This window comes from Acromyrmex echinatior, chromosome 4 (assembly GCF_024713525.1).
Source record: "Acromyrmex echinatior isolate Ae372 chromosome 4, ASM2471352v2, whole genome shotgun sequence".
In the NCBI taxonomy this organism is placed as follows: domain Eukaryota; kingdom Metazoa; phylum Arthropoda; class Insecta; order Hymenoptera; family Formicidae; genus Acromyrmex; species Acromyrmex echinatior.
The window spans coordinates 10,756,228-10,777,899 of NC_141855.1; the positions used below are offsets into that span (position 1 = coordinate 10,756,228).

Here is a 21,672-nt window from a genome sequence, read left to right on the forward strand (position 1 = left end):
TGCCTTTATTGTGTTTAGTGCACTGAATTCAATCTGCGCATTTTGTATACTTTGCATAAATCCCGCCCGTTAAAAATGCCATATATCCCAAACAGGTGGGATATACAAGACAATAAACTAAACAAAGAATACGAAAACAAAGCACTTGTATTTTGCTATACAACATGCTTTACTATTCCACTATACGCATCACGAAATAATCATTAAGTTTTTTATACGCCCTACAGTATAAGTTTATGTAGATTATAATTTATGATGGAGTTACTTATTACAGTGATAAATCGATTCAACTCACAATAATTTCATTAATATTAACAGTAAGAAACTGAAATCATAACACAATACATAAAGGCACGTAACAGAGTAGTTGTGGGAAAATTACCTCCTTCTATTTTCTCTGACTTCTGCGGCCTAAATAGCGTGACGTATTTGCCGGAGTTACCTTATGCATTAATATTTTTTGTTTATCTAAAAGTCGGGTGACAGTCATTTTTTCAAAATTTAATATTTTTTAATACATGGAACTACAAATAAAAATATTTTTACTGCAATCAACTACAAACAAAATACTGATATTTTTTTTTATTGAAAACTTAGATTTTAAAAGTCAATTTCGCAAAGATGAAATTTTAGCCTTATATAGCGTATTCGAAAAGTCCCGAACCTCTTAAGTATCTTGAAAAATAAATATTTTTGAGAAAAATATTTCATACAAAAGTTGTATAGTTTAAAATGGTCTATTTACTGATTTTATCAGTTTGACCTTAGATGGCACCACCAAAGTCAAATCGATTTTTTTAAAACGAAACATCCTATTTTTTATTTCAGAATCTAATAGCTGATGTCAAGAGTTTTTCAAAGCACTAGAAAAAAGTTATTTTCCATTAAGTACTTTTCAAATTATAAAGCTTGGAAGTTACTGCCGACATTACGTGTTCAACCGACTAAAACCTCTTAAGGAAGGACATCACACAAACATCAGTAATCTTTCATTAAAAATTTTGAAAATATGTACTTTTATGTTAGTTTTAACATAACACTGAATTGAATGATGTAAAAATAAATTAATAAAAAATTCTTTTTCTATTTTTTTTTAAATTTGACAAAAAATAATTAGTTCGTAAAATTTATACCCTTATTTGTTGGTTATCCCTCATATAATATGTAGAAAACAAATGATTCAAAAAAGTTAAACTTTTCTCGATGTTATTAAAGTTTTTCTTAAAAAATAAATTTTTATTTTGTCAATATCCCTATATTTAACACTTGTAATTTGACGAGACATAACTTTGAAATGTATATATGAAGATTTGGAACAAAAAATATTTCTGTGATTGTGATATTTCCAGAGTTTCAGACCCAGAACTAAAAATACATAACTATATAAATGTACATAAAATGATATTACTGAATATTAATGATAGTGACTGAACAACTGAATAAATTACCTTATTAAAAATCAATTACAACATATTTCGACTGATAAATAATAAATATATCTATTGTACAATTACATAATATTTGTAATATACAATTACAAGAGCAACACAGAAACAGCTTCAAATTTCAGTTATTCAGAATGAGCCAACTGATTACAGTTAGACGATTAATAATACGAGTGTGCTGTTTATAGCATTTCATCCTTGTTGATTATCAAATACCTATACAAATGGTGTTCACATAAGTCGAAGTGTGAATCGGACCGCGATCAAGGACTATTTATATTATTATATTTATATTATATGAAGAGAATATCAGTGAAAATCAAATACATTACAATATCAAATACACGGACATTAAAAAAATAAAAGTTTATTTTTCAATGAAAACTTCATAACAGTGAGAAAAGTTTAATTTTTTTACTCATTTTTTTCCTACATATTATGTGAGGGATATCCAACAAATAGGGTATGGATTTTACGATTACTAATTATTTTTTGTCAAATTTTTTTCAAAAAAATGAAAAAAAAATTTTTATTAATTTATTTTTACACTATTAAATTCATCATTAAAAATAACATAAAAGCACATATTTTCAAAATTTTTAATGAAAGATTACTGATAGTTGATTTTTGCTTGAATGTCCTCCCTTAAATATTGTTCAGGATCATGTCCTAGATAATATTTGTTAAGCTCAAGGCCAATTGGAGATTATTTCTCTTATTTTCATTTTTATATTAAAAATTCATTTTTATGTAAAAATGAAAATAAGAGATACTCCAATGGCCTTGATCTTGACAAATGTTATCCAAATCATGATCCTAAACAATATTTAAGAAGTTTTAATCATCGATCAGACACCTTTAGTAGTGCTAATGCCGGCTGTACTGAAACTTTCAAATTTTATAACTTATACTTAAGTCTTATACTTAATGGAAAACTTTATTATAGTATTTTGAAAAGTTCTTGACAACAGTTATTATTGTAAAAGCTAGATTCTAAAATAAAAAATAGGATGTTTCAATTTAAAAAAAAATGGATTTGACCTTGATCTGACCTTAGTAGCGCCACGTAAGATCAAATTGATAAGATTAGTAAATAGACCATTTTAAGCTATACAACTTTTGTATAAAATATTTTTCTTAGAAATGCTTACTTTTCAAGATATTTAAGGAATCCGGGAGATTTTCAAATATCCTATATATGAAACTTATGTATCACTAGCCTACATCAGAGCATTTAATTTATTTCTTAAATTGTAACAACAAACAGTAAATAAATGATAAAAATTTAACCATCTTCCAGATCGTTCGAGCATAACTTCTTTTCTGTATCACAGAGATGTTAATTGTATTTTCTGTCATACTTTCAGCCACACGGTTTGATGTACGAGAGCGTCGGTGTCTTCTGTCCGAATGATCGACTAAACCTGCTTCGCCTTCTCCGAGAGGAAGACATTCTGATAGATTGGTCGAGACCTTTGTACATTAATTTCGTTCACTCCGATATTGCTGAGGAATTAACGCGTCTTTACGAAAGTACCGGCACCATCGAGACAGTGGTAGGCGATGTCTGCGCGTGCGAGTATTTTGAGCAGGAAGAGGAGAGTCAACAAGTGGACAAAGAGTTCGACTCTGATGTCCAGGTGCGGCCTCTTAAAGCCGAACATGCCGAAGGAATCCACGAATTGTATCCAGCTAATGACATGGAATGTCCCGAGATTTTTCTTCGACTTATCAGGACTCTATCTGCGGCGGGAGTGTTCGTGAAGGATAGCTTGGCCGCTTGGATGGTTCAATCTTATTATGGAGCTATGTTCTCCATGCAGACCAAGCCGGAATATCGAAGAAAGGGTTATGGGACAAAGTTAGCAAGGTAGAAAAGAATTCTATTCAGTGTTTGCAATTAATAATAATAATAATACTTAATCAAAGAGTCGAGAGAAAATAATTGTATTGTTTTTAACTATATAAATGAAAACTCGCTTATATTATTAGGTGCGCAACTAAGTTCTCGCTGTTATTTTGATGGCATTTTCATCAAAATAACAACGAGAACTTAGTTGCGCACCTAATAATAAATATATTATATCGCGATATTGTTATGCACACGCTAAAATTGAAATATATAATAATTTATGTATATGAAATTTTAGGTACCTGACAAAACGCGTAGCCGAAAAAGGGTATTATCCGTTTGTAGTTATACGTCCAGAAAATGAAGCTAGTCAAAGCTTGTACAAGAAGCTGGGTTTTAGACGGCTTTATCAACTCGTTCGAATGATCTTTATGCCTTTTATGTGGCAAGAGAGCGAGAATGACGCAAATATTCTTAGGGATAATTTGGAAAACGCCGTGAAACAGCTCACAATCGAACAGAGAGTAATAACGGCGTTGCATGGTCAGGAGGAGAGCGAAGAAACGATACGAGATCCCGCGGGAATTACGGAAGACGAGTCAATTGTCGACAAGTCCGAGAAGGGAGAAGAAGTCGAGGAACAACTTCTCGAAATCATTGATGAACAGTCTGCAGAGAGGATATACATTATGAAGAATAATGCGGATGATACAACAAACAATGATGTGCCGGAAGTTGTGGAAGTTAACAGATCTTGCGACTGCGAGACGGATGCTGGAGGTGGCAACGAATAAATTTCTAGAAAACATTCATGCGATAAACGACAGTCCATAAATTGGCGTTTTGTTTGCTCGAAGACACGCTCTTCGTCGTAGGACATTGATAAATGGCAAAGTATTTAAGAAAATTATAAACGGAAGTTTTTCATATACACATATGAGTGCCGAAAGTTCTTAGAAATGCTATGCAAGTCTTGCTGTAACTTTCCTAACAGTTGTTTGAAATCTACTTAGTTCGATAGATATGAACGTCCATTTCCAGATAATGATGATGTACGTAGCAACTTTACGAAACACAACATACATACAGCGATATTATGGGATTTCAGTTATAATACATAATAACAACTATATGTACATCGCTGTATTGATAGAAAAATGACACATTTCAACATTTTCAGCAGAATATTTTTAAAATTGCAACAACGTTTTAAGATAAACCTTTCGCTTTACAGTCAGCCCCAAATGATCTCTGAATGAACTTGACTTTAACTTGACCCTCAAAAAGGTCGAGGCCATTGATCTTTGCTCGTTATTGATTAAAAAGTTACTAATAAAAACAATTTTTATAAATTATTCTAAACAATTTATGAATTGTACGCAATTTTAGTACAGTATATGCATATGTAATAATATTAAATCTTCGCTTAAAAATACGTTCTCTGCTTAAAAAAAAAAAGACAAATTCTCTGCTTCAAAAATATAATTTCTCTACTTTAAAACTCAAATTCTCTGCTTTAAAATACAAATTTTCTGCTTTAAAAACAAAAGTTCTCTGCTTTACAAAAATCATATAAGAAAATAATATATTTTTAAAGCAGAGAATTTTTTTTTACAATTTGTTTTAAAGTAGAGAATTTGTATTAGCCAAGCAGAAAATTTATATTTTTAAAGTAGAGAATTTGTGTTTTTAAACAAAAATTTAATATATAAAATGCATCTATATATACAGGGTGTCCAGAAAATCGCTCGCAATACGGGAAGTGATTGGAACCTAAAAAGAAGGGAAAAAAGCTACAATAAATATAAATATATATCCGGAAATAAATCGTTTCCGAGTTATAACCACTTTTATGTTAAAAAAAATTGTAGTTTATTTTTTATAATTGCAGTCATAATTTATTTCATAGTGACTTAACATAAATAATTATATTTCGGACTATTTTGTTACCAAGATACATCACATGGAGCCATAGTCGCCTTGATATCTCCCTTTCATTTTTTTTTATTTAAAAATGTTTTTTACTTTGTCAAAAAGATGCCAAGCGGTCCTTTGCGTGATGCATCCTGAGTATTTCCTTTTTTTGGGGATTTCCAAAGTATTGCGGATTATTTTCCGGACATCCTATACACACACACACACACGCGCGCGCGCAAATACACACACATATGTACTAGTACACACATGTATACTAGTCGTATTTATAGAATTAAAATCAGCCATTTTAAGGGATAGTCAGCACGATTAATCACAGTGTAAGTAGGACTTATATACAGACGATTTACATGTCACTTACACATCACTACATACTATTACATCAATATCTCACGCACACATACACATATAAATTTACATTTGTGAAGCTACAAAAAAAATTCGCTCCATAATTAAGTGCTAATTTAGTGCTAATTTATTGTTCTAGTCCCGAATTCTGTGGTTTTTTACATTCGCAGAAAATTAATTTCAAAAGTGAGGGTGCAGACTTCACGTTACGCTAGTACCCTCACTTTTGAAATTAATTTATTGCGAATGGAAACAAGCACAAAATTCGGGACTAAAGCAATAAATTAGCATTTAATTATGGCATACGGGCGAATTTTTTTTATAGTGAAGGTACCAGCTTCACAGACGTCATAAATTTTATACAACGTTTTATTTAGACGTCTAACAAGGGACCATCCCGGTTTGTAAGTTAATGAAACAACAATAAGTTAATGAAAATCCTTGATATCAATAAAAGTTAACAGTTATAAGATGTAAAGAAAATGGCAGGAGGTCATAGGTTCCGAGAAATTGAGTGTATGGTAAAAGTTCTAGAACTAATATTTAAAAAAAATATTGATTTATTTAAAAAATGTTTGAAACAAAAAAGTAATAGGGTGTTAAAAAAGTTATCAGATGATGATATTAATTTGAAAGTGCTTTCAAAATTAATACAAAAATCTTAAACGAATCTCCCTATTTTTCAAAGCATATCTTTATAGCTAATTGAGACGTTTCCAGAATACTGGTTACCTTTTCTTCATAAGAACTTTCCGAATTATGGCATTAAAATTTTTTAATTTTGAAATTTTTCTCGATATAAATTTTACCTCACAGACACATATTAATGCGTATAATTTAATCCTAGAAAAGGACTTTCGAATCTGTAAAAAAAGAAAAAGTAGTTATACAAAAATTATATGGTTTGGTCGGTAATACAGACGGTTTTAAGATTCCCTTAAGGAGATGCTAAATCGATTAGAGAACTTGAGCGAGGTCGATAGTACAGACTTTTTTAATTTCAAATTCGATAATAGTGGTGACATCTTTGATTCATTTTTTACATTATATTATATAATATATTGGGTCATCTAAAAAGTATCCGCGGTACTTTGTCACTAGATATATGATCATCAACACACATCTAGTGACAAAAAACCGCGGATACTTTTTAGATGACCCAATATATCATTCTGTCTTACTCAAACGCATATATCTGTCCTTATCTAATATATGCCAGCATCATCTATCACAAGATGTCTATCGCGCAACTACTGCTACGAAAATTCGACTCTTCCTAGTCTTCGCAAAGCATCCGTATACACGTATTTTCCACTCGGTGAAAATACTTTTCTTCTAGACCTTCAATCTTAGTTCTACTCGATATCGTTCGTAATTTTGCTTCTACTTTAATCCTGTAAAAAAATTTTTTATTTTGTTCAGTTAATTCGGAGATATTTATATGACTGTAATATCAATAATTTGGTCACTCCAGTATCCTTTTAAAAGATTACCGATGGCGCGAATTTCCTATTTTTCCGTACATTTCATTTTTCTTATACAGAATAAAAAAAATTCTTTATAGTAAAAGGAAAACGCAAATCGCTGTGGAAAACTAACCCATATAAAAAACAAAAAAAAATTATAAATTACAGTTTCCTGTTACCACTTAAATTATCTCATCATATACAGGGTGTCCCACATAACTGTGATTACGATTTTTCTGGAACTTCCGATGATGTGACAAAAATTGTTTTGAATAAAAGTTAAGGTTTTCAATCGGCAAATTGCAATATTAAAAATTTAAAAAAATTTTTTAGATAAAAGGTTATCTTAATTTTTTTTAATGACACTACATGTTTTTTACTTCATAGTATTTTGTATGTGATGTCAAGACAAATTTAATTACCTGCTTTACTATAACCTTTAGATAACCTTAACTCTTTAAAGCATACATTTTTCTTTACGTAGAATTGAAATTTGTTAATCGGGGGTTTTCGCAGATTACGAATCTGATTTACGTCAGATTTTCAAAATTCAAAATGACGGATCCAAAAAATGTATATACTGCTAAAAAATGTATATACTGTTTTGGTTTTAAGTCCACATATATATGAACACAAATCTGGAAAAAACAAATAAAAAATTATAAACAAATTGAACTCTATATTCGTTACGTTCCACATTGCTAGTTACAGATTATGCCAAGAACGAGAATAAAAATTGCCACAATGGATTGACCGCTTTAAATTGTATAATTTTAACTTTAAATTCATAATTACTTCAAATATTTGTCGGTCATGTTTGCAATTTTGTTTTTCCAGATTTGTAATTAGCGATTTCAAAAACTGACTGAGTACCTACTTTCTTTCAGATCAAATCATTTAGCAACCTGGTCCACCATCTTGGATCCTCCATTTTGAATTTCGAAAATCTAATGTCAGATTCGTGATCAGCGGCCCAAAGAACGTATACATAAATTTTTCCACAGTATGTTCATTATTAATTTTTTCCGGAAATGAATTTTTATTGAAAAAACAGGTTTTTTTTACTCTCTTATTTTATTTATAACAAATTACCAGATTAAAATAATAACTTGATTAAATGATTCATGGATAAATCAATGTCTGAAGATCATATTAAAATAAAATATTATATAAAATAAAATGTCACAAAACAATAATAACGGTGTTTAAGTGTCATTAGAAGGCAAGAGATCAGGTGATGCATATATGATACCGCAAAAGATTAAGATCTGTAGGATCAATGAACTTTACTTTTTATCTAAAAATTTTTTTGCAAATTTTTAACATTACAATGTCGATTGGAAACTGATTAATTTTTATTCAAAACAATATTTTTTGTCAGATCATCTGAAGTACAGGAAAAATCGTAATCACAGTTACGTGGGACACCCTGTATAAATAAATAAATAAATTATAAAGTATATAAATAAATTCAAGTATATATATCCAAATAAATGAAACCTTCAAATTGACTTTAAAGTTTACAAGAGAAATGAATTGAAAAGATCTGTACGATCTGAGTGGTCAGGGACCGTATGCAAAGGTTGCAACAATTTTTTTTCGATGAATTTCGGAACGCAGCTTGCTCACTGAGTAATTGGTTCTTACTCATGAATCGACAAATAAGATCGCTCGGTGTATTCCGAAACCCATCGAAAAAAAGTGTTGCAACCTTTTAGTCCATGACTGTATAGAACTTAGCTTTCTTGCGATGTATAGGTAAAGTCATTAGATCTATAAAGTACCGCAATTGATTTCAGAACTAATGCGTCAAAATGGCCGAAGTGCACATAGTACACGATTTCAAGTACATATTGAGTACAGTTGGGTGCTGCTAATCTAACCTTGTCCCGGCCGAATGATCTTTTAAAAATATTCAAGCTCTTGCGATGATGCCCGTGATCATACATGTGATGATTCGTGTTCCTGAACAGTTCTGAACTGTACTTACATGTATCCTTTGTACACTTTTATGCATTAAACTTTTACAACAAATAAATCCGTATTAAATTAAAAAACACATAAATTAAACATTCGTACATATTCTTTTGATCATAAATAAACTAATTATAATTCAAAAACATTGATTTACATACTTGATAGATTCATTTTTCCAAATAAAGTACGTATATAAATCCATTAATTTAAAATGGCCGCGTTAGCGTCAAAATGAATGCGAATTTACGACACTTTATAGATTTAGTGACTTTAATGTATAGGATAATAGAGAGCAAGAAATGTACTTAACGTTTCATTTAATGTTTTTTTAATGTATGTAATGTTTTATTTAGAATTAAGAATCTGTTTTATTGACGTCGATCAAATTCGGCTGTCACTCCAGCATCCCCTTAAGGGCCTATTTGTAATGTCGGAAAATTAGAAAAGCTATACTGGAAATAAATATATAGCTTAAAAGAATAGGCTGAAATATGTGTATCTTGTACTAAAAAATTGCGTACAATTCATAAAAATTGTTTCGTTAATAACTGTTTAATGAATAATGAGCGACAGAAAAGATCAATGACCTTGCCCTTCTTGAAAGTCAAGATCAAAATCAAGGATCATTTCAGACTGATTATGTAAAGGAAAAGTTTAGCTTAAAACTATGTCATGAATCTTCGAAATTCATAACACTACAGCCTTATATGCGATAAAAAATGTGTCACTTCTTCACAAAAAGATAATAATAGATAATAATAGTCTTTACGGGAGATTGAGCTCCTGTTTTTATTATGTCGAAAATGCCAATGTATCACTTTTCTATCGATACAATGATATGTATGTATAAACCATGAGAGAAGAGCTGCATTCTTCGAGCGATAGAAACGAAAGAAGAGTCAAAGATATATTCTATTTTAAGAGATTTCAACATTATAGTGCGTTCGTGCGAGGCTTCAATATTCACGTACGTGGAATCAAAATTCCTCGTATGATTCCTCATATCAAACTCTTTCGAAAACGTCGTAAAAATCTCAGGTATTAAATAGCTATGTGCGTTTTGTGTTGCCAATGTTATATCTCGTTAAAGTCTATCTTGTAACATTCTCTTATTATGTTGATAAATAATTTGAAAAAAAATCGACGTTATAATGATTCATTATAAAAATAAGTTCAGAAACGTGTCCATTTCACATAGGGGAAACCGGGGATAGTTGATAGATTTTTTAGAAATTTTTTGCACGTAACTAATAAATAGAATATAAATTATAAGGTCATTTTGCAATAGCCACATGCTTACACTACAAGAAAATTATTTTTATAATTTAATAATATGATTAATTTTCTAGTATTAATAAAATACATAAGATCATGTAACCTTGTAATAACTAACCCCATATGCGGGATCGGATATTACAGTTACTGAAATCACTTGTTACATATCCAGATTTCAAAATATTACACATTTAATGAAATGAAATTTAAAGGATATATATATATATATATATATATATATATATATATATATATATATACACACACACTCATTGATAATTTAAAAACGATATATAAAATATCGTTTGTAACATTAACAACATTTATAAACAGTTTTCTCTTTTTCTTACATCAGAAATAAAAATATAAATTTATGTAAGATTACCATTTGGTTGCCACTTACAATAGGTTATGTTGAGATTAGGTGTGACGACGAAGAAACAGACATTTGTAATGACACATCATGGAAGGATTACATGTTGCGTGCAGTTCGGCTAAACCACGCCTACTTTTGCTCCTCGTCATCAATTGTCTGAAAGAGCTACTAATTGTGAAACGTGAAACATGGGGTCGATTCTTACATTTAAGACTATTTTAAGTAAAGTCTTAAGATGTCATAAGTCAATCCGAGGGTTCATCTTAAGATATCATTTAAGATGGTTTTAAAATAAAAATGGACTATGAATACCTCCTCATATTTAGCGTTTTACAATTGGTAGTCTTCTGCACTATGAACATTCCATAGAGGGAGAGAGCAGAGATTTAACATGATATGTCCAGCTGCACACATCATATTATCCCTTCCATCATGCGACACACCCCGTCACAACTAGTCCCGAGATGTCATATTTACATATTTCAATTATTACTTACGCAAAAAATATATGTTAAGACGTTAACATAACTGTAAGATGTTTATAAAATAAGAATTCTATAGAAATAGTTGAAATTATAATATGGTGAGCAGATTGATAAATATAACATTTAATATATATCGCTGATTTATTTTACTTTTAGTTATAAAAAAACTAAAAATATTTTCTATTTCTGAAAATATGCTATTCTGAAGTCTGAAATAACTTATTGCAGCATGACCGCAATATTTTTACGGAAATACTATATTTTTTATATAATGTTATCGTTTGTTGTTTTGCAGCAATTTTAAGAGTAATGACATGTCCCATATATCAACTATTCCTGGTCTCCCCTACATTATTCAAATTTTTCCGAATAAATTAAATAAAGTTATTATGTGATATTTACGTTTATATACGTTTTATGCATTTGTTCCATGTTTCTCGTCTACTTCGATTATTAGTGATGTACAAAATATACATTGCGCGGTGTATGATGATATATAATTAGAAAATTTCGTATCAATATTTTCACCGTTATCGAGTTCTAACTTGTTTAAATTTTATGTATTGATTTCTAGCTATTTGAAACATAAATAGACAGACTTTGTTGTACGAGGGATTTAGACTTGACTATTTCATGAATTTATGTAAGTCTAAATCGTCACGGCAGTGGAGCGCGCTAATTTTCATCATACGCGAAGATCCAGAAGTCTGCGGAGTGTGACTCAAACTGTGATTATATAATTTTCATGTATAATGTAGAATCTCGAGAGAAAAAATATGACGAAGCCTCGTGCGATCTCGACACGCTTTTCTCAATGTAATAAAAAATAATTCGCTGTGTCGGTGCAAATACAAATTGTACGCGAGTTCTTGACAGAAATTCATCACACTAATATTGATCTTTTATATTCCTCAACTATAAATATATGCATATGTTACTCGATTTATAGATTATAGATATCTCAAAATCACGTAATGTTGTTATAGAAAAAAAAAAATGCTTTGTGATTGCAGAAAATTAATTAATAATTTCTGTGCAATTTATGCACCGTCATAGCGATTACCTTAGCGTGTGAGTTAATAATAATGATAATATTAATGATAAAAATAGAGCATAATTAATATTATTATTAATAATAACGGTTATACGTATGAATATAAATACGCGCAAAAAAGGAGCCCGATCGGATCGGCTCTGTTCCCGAGGAACTCCGAGATCTTAGATAGTCACTATTTGTATAATTTTTTCTACGTTTCATAGATGACTTATAAATAAATACAAGACGGATAACGTGTAAGAAATTGGTTCCGAATGGGAATGAAGTCGGGACGACCGTGTGACTCTTTCTAAGGCCCCCTCAAAATCCCTCATTTATTTTTTATTTTGATATTACAGCGGGGGCTAGCTGTGATATTTTACTCAATTCACTTACACCTTGGTCTTGGTACCAAATATAGTCTAGGCGAAGATCGGCCGTTGTGTTAACGGCGCGTTAGAACACGACTAACTCTGTTTAGCCTTCGTACGTAGCGTTGTATCGAAATCGATTTCAATCAGGCAGAGAGAGAGCTTATATTCGGTGTTTCGCGCGATACCCCGCAAACAATCGATCGAAGTCATCGGTGGCGATCCGAATGTTAACGCGGCATCTATTTTTGTAACTGTCATTTAGTTCCTCTAATATCTCAGGATAAAGTGTTACCGAATTATCGAACAGAACGTATAAGATAAATTAAACTAACATATATCTAAATCTTATTAATATTTTCGTTCTCAAAATTACAAATTTATCGAGTTAGACCACTCTTAATTTTCTTATCTTTATTTTTTTCCGCAAACATTTTATACTGAAAAGTAGTGGAATTTGTGAGTTGAAGGGTTGAAGAGAACTTGGCCATTACGTAAAATTTGATGATCTCAGCCTATACTTGACCGTGTAAATTAAAACCTCTAGACATTATTTGCATCTTGTCGTCTTGTCTTACCGTCACTCGATATTTTTAAACAACTTTATATTAACTTGATATGATGATTCTTTTTATTGCTTCGCATATATCTCTCGGTTAATAATCGATAGTAATTATAAAGCGATATTTGTACGATCGCAATCAATACACTGAGAGAAAAGGATGGTTGCAACTATTATAATTTAATTCTAATTTTTAATTATTTTTGGGACAATTTTATAGTTGTTTTAAATATGCAAATGTAGGCAATTGTGCTATTAATAATAATAGTCTCACCCACACTACTTGAAGATCTTTAGTTTTTTATTAACAAATTTTATAGTTATTATTACACGTAAGTGAATTTAAGAACATAGTTATATTTACTGCAATTGCGATTCCATTTACTGAATAAAAACGTTTATTTTATTTATCATTAATATCTTGATATTTTACTACATTAAACCCTCAACAACATGAGTGGATCATTTGGACCCGGCTGAAAATTTTAGTTGATTGCAATTTTTATACAGTTAATATTGCAGAGTTAAAGTGAGGGAGTAAAAAAAACTTGGAACCTTTCTCTGTCGGTTACGATGCAATTGTTTCGTTATTGTCTTGATGCTAATTGGGATACAATAAAAGTTCGGATTGGGTGACTTGGATCCGTCAAATATAAATTCGAGAGATTTTTGCCGAAAATAAAAATTCGTTTTTAATAAGTATCTGTTTATTAATGCCGTATTCAAGTATATGTGTTGTCTTCTTATAATTAAAACATATATTCATTGTCAAAGAAGCATTTTTATGAGAGAGGCGTCTTGGAGAGATAATCGCTCTATTTTCTCGGATTTATAAAATCCTGAGTAAATAATTTCGAAATCATTACATTTAATATAAAATATTTTCATTGCATTAAAAAAGAAAATATTCGATATATCTCCGATATCATTATTCCGAACATGTATAAAAATGCCTCCATTTCACTTGTGCAAATAATTATACTTTTTAAAATGAATCAATATAATTTTTTTTTCTTAAAGTTCACATTTTCCTCTTTTTAAAATATTAGGTGCGCAACTAAGTTCTCGCTGTTATTTTGATGGCATTTTCATCAAAATAATAGCGAGAACTTAGTTGCGCACCTAATACTATTTATTTTTACCTTTTTTTGTCATAATGATATAATTTTTTGAAAAAAAAAAATTACTGCACTCTTTTCATAAATTGTTATTTAGTATTTTTTAGCATAACTTTTTCGATTATCACACCTTTTTATGTTCTGGAATAACTCGACGAGATATAAACAAATAGCTTAACCAAATGTTTCGCAAAATAATTGTAACCATGAAATTTTTAGTTCTTCTTTTCTTGAATTTTTATTTTTTCGATTTATTACTAAAAAATCACGTTTGAGTATGGAGTGCATGTCTCATTAATAAATTTAAATCACATGAACTGTTTTTTTATTTAATATGCTGTAAAAAATGTCCAATTGGTCAATTAAATGTACGAAATTATCAGTATAAAATTGTTTTTGTGAATTTAATTGCAGATGCAAATATGACATATGTAAACTAATAATTAATAACTAATTGCCAAATGTTAGCATAATTGTTGGAAGGTGAGCACACGTACATGGGCAAGCTCGTACTTGAATGTTGGCTACCGATTTCACCAGACCGCCGTCTGATTCTATGTCGCTATCGTCAACGCAGAGTTCTTGGTTGAATAGTCAGCAGCTTAAGATTGAGAATTTTATTAAGTTCATCTAAGCAATTTCGTATGTTTTGATTAGTCTTCCAATCTTCTTCAGTGACACAATAGTTCCGAAATTGATGATGGCGATGTTGATATTACATACTTGAAAGTGATAAAGATATATTGTTTATTGCGATGTCAAAAGCAAATCACAAGAATTTTCTCTTATAAGAGAAATACATTTTCCAAACCAGTTGTAAGGCTGGATGGATAAGTATTAAGTGCCATAATGAAAACTGCAACAGTAGAAATTTTTTATACACACACACACACACACACACACACACACACACACACACACACACACACACACACACACACAACACAAAAATTTGTGTTAAATTTAACACATTTCACATATCCCAAACAGTCCACTCAAATTTTTGGATTAATTTAACATAAGATGAATATGTTAGAAAATAACACAAATATTATGTAAAAAATTAACACAAGAAGCATAATACTTTGACATAATTTAAAAACAAATTTTAATATTAAATTGACACATTTATAATGCTAAATTTAACTGAAATTAGATTAAATGCTATTTTTACATGTTTAGTTTAGACGATGCCTCTGTGATATTTAACATACCTATACAATATATAGATTTAACAGATACTTTACTATTACAAAGAGAAAATAACACAAAATATCTGTACCTTTTTAAATATAAAATATGTAATTAGTTGTGCAGAACATATTTCTTTAATGAAATTAACATTTATTATATATTATTAGGTGTTGGAATTAATTCGTAGCGTTTTACAAGTGATGGGAAGTACTTTCATTAATGTATTTTTTAATGCTCATGTGAAATAAATAACATTCTTTCATTAAAAACGCTACGAATTAATTCTAACACCTAATAAATCAACACACACATTTTATTCATTTATTCTTAGAATTTATGATTTAAAACTACATTATTTTTATGTTATTTATTTTACTTATCTATAAATTGTGTTATTTTAACACTGAGAAATGTTAAATTTTAATTTAACACAAAATATTCAAATAACACAATCATATTATGTTAAATTAAAACTTAGATATGTTAAAAATTCAACACAAAATTTTAACAAGGATTTGAGTGAACCGTTTCTAACACAAATACAAAATGTTTTTTAATGTGCATATATATAATTATTATTACTAACATTATAGCGGTAATAATCATAAAAATGGAGCTCTTAATCGTAATTATTTTACCGTAATTATATCATAAATACCAAATACATTTCTCTCAGTGTACAATAAGATGTTTCTTATAGCTGAATTAATGTACACTCTTTGTACATAGACATATTAGGTGTTGGAATTAATTCGTAGCATTTTTTAATGAAAGAATGTTATTTATTTCACATGAGCATTAAAAAATACATTAATGAAAGTACTTCCCATCACTTGTAAAACGCTACGAATTAATTCCAACACCTAATACATGTGTCTGATATTTGACAAAAGCAAGAAAAAAGTTTTATTGTAGTTCGAATGCAGCAATAAAAAACAAATTTATTTCTTAAGCACGTTGTAATATCCGCAATCAAAATTGCAATTTTACATGACGGTGATAAAAGGCAAAGTTAGGCAGTGTGATGTTGTTAAGAATAATATATTACGATGTACATATACGTACAATTAAGCTTTTCGGAATGGCCTCATTGCATCAATCACCAAAGGCCTGAGTGAACAAAAAATCTCTTCAATTCAATTTTTCCTAGCACGTGAGAGAGATGCTTTTTTATATACGTTACGTACAATATTAACGTAATTAATTTGATAGGGATTGATAAGACAATCGTTTCCGAAGGCTCTTTAAGAATTCCCTTTTCCCAAGATTAAACGAAAGGATTTGCCATTGTCAGCGTTTAATAACATGCATCTGTTTTGACCACTGTAAAACTATCACGACGGAAAGTCGTTACGTTATGAGAGATTATTACATTATACAAAATATCGGTGTGGATTTAACACTATATGTGTTTATAGGTATAATTCTCATCGTGTTATTGTTTATATTAGGGATGCACCAGAGAATAAAATTATCAGATATCGGACATCCGAAAAGAATGTGACACTGGATATCGATATCCGATTGGATATCCGGTAGAGCAATTATTTGGCTGGATATTTTCCGGATATCCGGTACAAATTCCTCAAAATTTTCTTTAAAAAAAAGAAGGAAAAGCAAAGAAATGAAAAATAAGGGAAAAAGTGATAATTAACTGAGGAATAGAGTCATTTGCAATACAACTTCAACATTGCTCAGTAATGAAAGTTTAATATTAATAAATTTTGTATGATGACTATAGCATTTCAGCATTTTCCGATGACAATCAATTTCGATTATTGGTATAAAACTATAAACCATAAATCACCATAACTGTGCAAGAAGTTCAGCTGAAAAGAATTCTGCATCAATGACGCAAACTTTCAATATAAAAATTTCAGCCGGATATTATACAGGGTATTTGATAAGTAACGATAAAACTCTCGCATAGGAGTAGAGCGTACTAAAATTCAGAATTTTTTAGTACCACATTTTCTCATGTTGATAAAAATGCAGCCCAAAAATGTTGATAAAAAATTCTGAAAAAATTCTTAGAGCTCTATGAGAAAAATAAACAATTTTTGTCTCTTGCTGTTTTCCTGTAAAGTTAATAATACTTGAGTAAAAAATTATTGGAAGTCAATATTCGGTGATTTTTAATAATTAATCTCTTGTTAACTATTACGAAAATTGCAAAAGGATTTTTTTTCAACTCAGTTTAATCCGCCCTATGCGAGTTTTATTGTTACTTATCAAAGTTGCTTGCTTAAAAAATTATCCATTTTGCACAACATATTTTTTTGAAGCAACAATATGTTTTCTTTGCACTAACTGATTCATCTCATTATTCTGTTCGTAAAAGTATCAAAGTCCACGATTACCAAAAAGTTAATAATTTACGAGTTATTTAACATTTTATGTCAATATGTAGAATAAAGTATAAAATATCTCGTCAACTATTGGTTTTTTGATTATTAGCTTAATACTTTTATATGCAGAATAATTAGAGGAATCATACTGTGTAAAAAAAATCATACAATTCCATTTAAAAAAGTGGAGATGACCTTCATATCTTTTTTTACGCCTTCACCTAGAAAAAAAAAACACGATCAAAATACGTCCCCCTCGAAATCGTTCCACTTTTGTTTGAAACACATTTTTTTGTATCATCAAAAATAAGAGAAATGTTCAAGATATTTGATTTAAATGCAATAAACAATAAAATAAACATAGGAACCACCCTATATATATTGTCGGATATTAATGATATCCAGCTATCCGACTGGATAGTGAAAAAAGGATAATATACCGGATAATAGACCGGATATCAGATATTTTCCAGAGATGCATCCTTAATTTATATCAATCATAATGTATATTATCGACATCATGGGGAAAAATATCCACACCAATATTTTTAAATGTACAAGCGCGAGAGAAAAAACAAACAACGAACTTATTACTACACATTCCTATTATAGCCTGTAGATAGTATTGCTGATATATTCTAGCGCTGTGTTAATCAGTGTCTAGCGAATTAAGCCTAAAATCTGCTTAAAGAGGCATACAATACGTATTGTAAATACAATACATACATAATCATTCCTCTCCCACTCACTCTCTCTCTCTCTCTTTCTCTCTCTCTCCCTCCTCCGTCTCGTGCACGTTAAGCCTTTAATTGCAACAAAGAAAAAATATCTTTATCTAGAGAATAACCGCGATTAAACCTTAGTCCTACGATCTATGAATGTTATGAGGAGCAAAGTAATATTATATTGCCAATGTTTCAAATCTACTTGTTATACAGAGCAATCACAGAAAGGAGAATGTTCAATGAAATATTTTTTTCTTCTTTTTTTTTGTTCTATCTCTGAGCGAGAGGAAATCAATCGCGGACATCGATTATAGTTTTGTGACAAATGGACAATTGGAAACTGGATAAAAGAAGAGCAATAAATGAAACAAACAAATATGATTTTTTTAATGATAGTGTCGTTTATTATGTGAGTATTATACATTCTTTCGTATCGCAATATTTGCAAACAGTGAACTTTATTTACGCATTTTCTACGCGGGATATTTCCTTTTTTCTTTGGACGAGAGATAGTAACTAAATAAATAAGCAAACAGAACATTTCTTATAATCAATGTCGATTCAGACAGATGTTTTTATTTTCTTGTATTTCTAAATTAACTTCATGAAAAGTGGAGGACTCTGAATGTTTTCATTATATTAATCCTTCCCTATTAATGACTTTTATACATAGAATAAAAATCAAATCGAGACTCACTGTAGTATCGTGAAAATAGGGAAGCAAAGTAATCACGATTTAATAATAACAACTTGGTAATCACGATAAATTTATATATGCAATATGGTACTTGGAAAAGCAGAAATTTGATTTTCAAATACGGGATTTCATCGCGATTTTGACGGATAGTTTAGCGTTATAAACGTGATAAGAAACAATTGCGTACTCTCACGCCGCTGCATAGGTAAGTACGTCTCCTTTTATTTTGCGAAACACATTAACTCGCACATTAGCTGGCGTCTAACATAACCGACATGATACAGCGACGCATTTTTCTTGATGAGTCGATATATTTTCTCAATCCTGTAGAACAGAATGTAGAATGAGAAAACACGCCAGACATGTGGATTAAATCAGTTCAGTAATAACGTTATGAATGTGTCCAATACAATTTCATGTGTGTTATCTCACATGCTATCAATTTCTAATATCGCAACTTTTCTTTTACGCGGATTTTATGGCTAAAGTCCATGTGTCACATCACATACATATTTTATGGTTACGCCTAAAGTCCGTGATGTCACTTTACGCATTGGAGATTAAGAATGCTAGTTAAAGATAAGAATTCTGGACGAAGCGGATTAAAATTAAAATTATTTGAATGATCGATTTTTCTGATCGCAATTTTTTAATTCGCAATCCTCAGTTTCCAATCCGTAATATAACGGACATGAAGATAGTCCGACGCACGTAACTATACCGTTTCGCAGTTTGCATCACCACTTTTAACGATACTCGAGAACGGCAGACGTGACTTCTCATCTCACAATCAGTAAAATTCGAAATACCAGCTGAAAATGCACCATAAGGAAAAACGATACGAGATTCTCACTCACACGCTCGGGACATCACGCCACGGAAAGTCCAAGATCCTCGCCGCCACCATGTTCTCGAAAAATGCTTTGTGCAACACACATCACAAACGATTTTCATTAGACAGATGTACGCCCGAGCATCGCTTGCTTCGATCACCGTTGCACCACGATGCACGCGATTCGTCGCGACGGGTAACGTAGTAAACTTTACTTTACGTAGTAAATGCGCGTTTAACCGTTGCGTTGTTTTGTGAAAAACACAAGAGCGAAGAGCGACGAGCGACGAGCGACGACTGGCGCAGCGCGTGACCGTACGGCAACGACTAGCGACCGCACTACAAGCACTGCGAGAAATCGGAGTAATGCGAGCAGAGAACGAGAGGAATACTCCGCTGCGCTGTCTTCGCTCCGCTCCGCTCCGCCTCGCCTCGTCAAGCCACGCCACGCCACGCCACGCCACGCCGCGCCGCGCCGCACCGCACCGCACCGCGCCGGGCCGGGCCGCGTGAAGCAAGTCGCGAGTGGAAGAACGAAACGACAGGTGACTAGTCGGCAAACTGGACGTCGTGCCATGCGCGTCGTCGCCACGGTCTCGGCCGGTTTCGGCCGCGCTCGTCAACGCTCGGTTGCCTCCGCCGCCGTCGTGGTGGGGCGAGCAGTGTATCCGTGACGTCATATAATTAGAGTAAATACAAAGTAGTCTTGATGGGACAGCGGCGTGCGCCGCACCGTGAGTCGCTGGTCCGAGCGTGTCAAACTTGTATCGTTTTGATATACGCACACCGCGTTCTCGTGAGTAGCCCGTGATATATATATATATATATACATATATAATATATATATATATGTGTGTGTGTATATGTGTGTATATGTGTGTGTGTATATATATATATATATCGCGCGCTATGTGCTGTCAGTGTATGTGTGCACCAAGCATCCTAGATGACTGTGGGAATAGTGTGTGACACTCGTGCGACCAAGAAATGGAAAAGATAGAGGTGAGAGTCAAGTGGAAGCCGGTATACACGAATTTCCCGTCCCATCGCGCTGTTAACGCCGTGCCGCAAATAAATTTCGCGCTTAAAGTTCTCTTCTGCTTCTCTCGTCTTTTATTTTTTTTCTTTTTTCTTCTCCCTCCCTTCCTCTCTCTCTCTCTCTCTCTCTCTCTCTCTCTCTCTCTCTTCCCTTTATAATCACCGCGCTCTTACTTCCCTCCCCTCCCCTCCCCCGCGTTTCCCCATTTCCCCTCCCACATAACCATCAGATTTACCTCGGCAAATACTCGCTCGACCGTAATGCAGAAGTGACAGCGTGGTGACGAGTGGTGGGGAAGGGATAGCCGATAGTGGGGATGATCGTGTAGTTAGACATCTGGCAACGAATACTATTGTATGTATCTTCGATGTGTACTATACTATTAGATAGACTGGTTACTTCTTGTGTTCCTCCCTCCTCTTCTCACTCTCTCTCTCTCTCTCTCTCTCTTCTTTAAACCATCATCGTCTATCCGTTCATCTCCGTTTTATTTTCGATCCTCTCTGTCAAGTTTATGATTCTGTCCTTATCTCGCGCGTCTCCCTCCCCCCCCTGCCGATTCTGCCTTTTATTTCCTCTCTCTGTTGCTCT

General features: G+C 31.8%; 2 protein-coding genes across 8 annotated transcripts in view; both read left to right on the forward strand.

Annotated features, from left to right (window-relative positions):
• The window catches only part of LOC105147134 (uncharacterized), a 53,713-nt gene extending 40,168 nt beyond the window's left edge, over nucleotides 1-13,545 (forward strand). For 4 of the 5 annotated variants that reach the window (XM_011057937.2, XM_087405586.1, XM_087405590.1 and 1 more), the window contains 2 exons: nucleotides 2,813-3,315; nucleotides 3,596-13,545. In XM_011057937.2, the coding sequence (XP_011056239.1) occupies nucleotides 2,813-3,315; nucleotides 3,596-4,091 (999 nt within the window). In that variant the 3' untranslated portion in view covers nucleotides 4,092-13,545. The remainder of the gene's footprint in view (nucleotides 1-2,812; nucleotides 3,316-3,595) is intronic. The other variant, XR_015544868.1, reaches the window with a different exon arrangement.
• A 6,789-nt stretch (nucleotides 13,546-20,334) lies between these two features.
• The window catches only part of LOC105147137 (uncharacterized), a 173,057-nt gene continuing 171,719 nt past the window's right edge, over nucleotides 20,335-21,672 (forward strand). For 2 of the 3 annotated variants that reach the window (XM_087405571.1, XM_087405572.1), the window contains exon 1: nucleotides 20,335-20,838. In XM_087405571.1, coding sequence (XP_087261697.1) covers nucleotides 20,752-20,838 — 87 coding nt within the window. In that variant the 5' untranslated portion in view covers nucleotides 20,335-20,751. Of the gene's footprint in view, nucleotides 21,045-21,672 lie in introns of all 3 variants that reach the window. The other variant, XM_011057948.2, reaches the window with a different exon arrangement.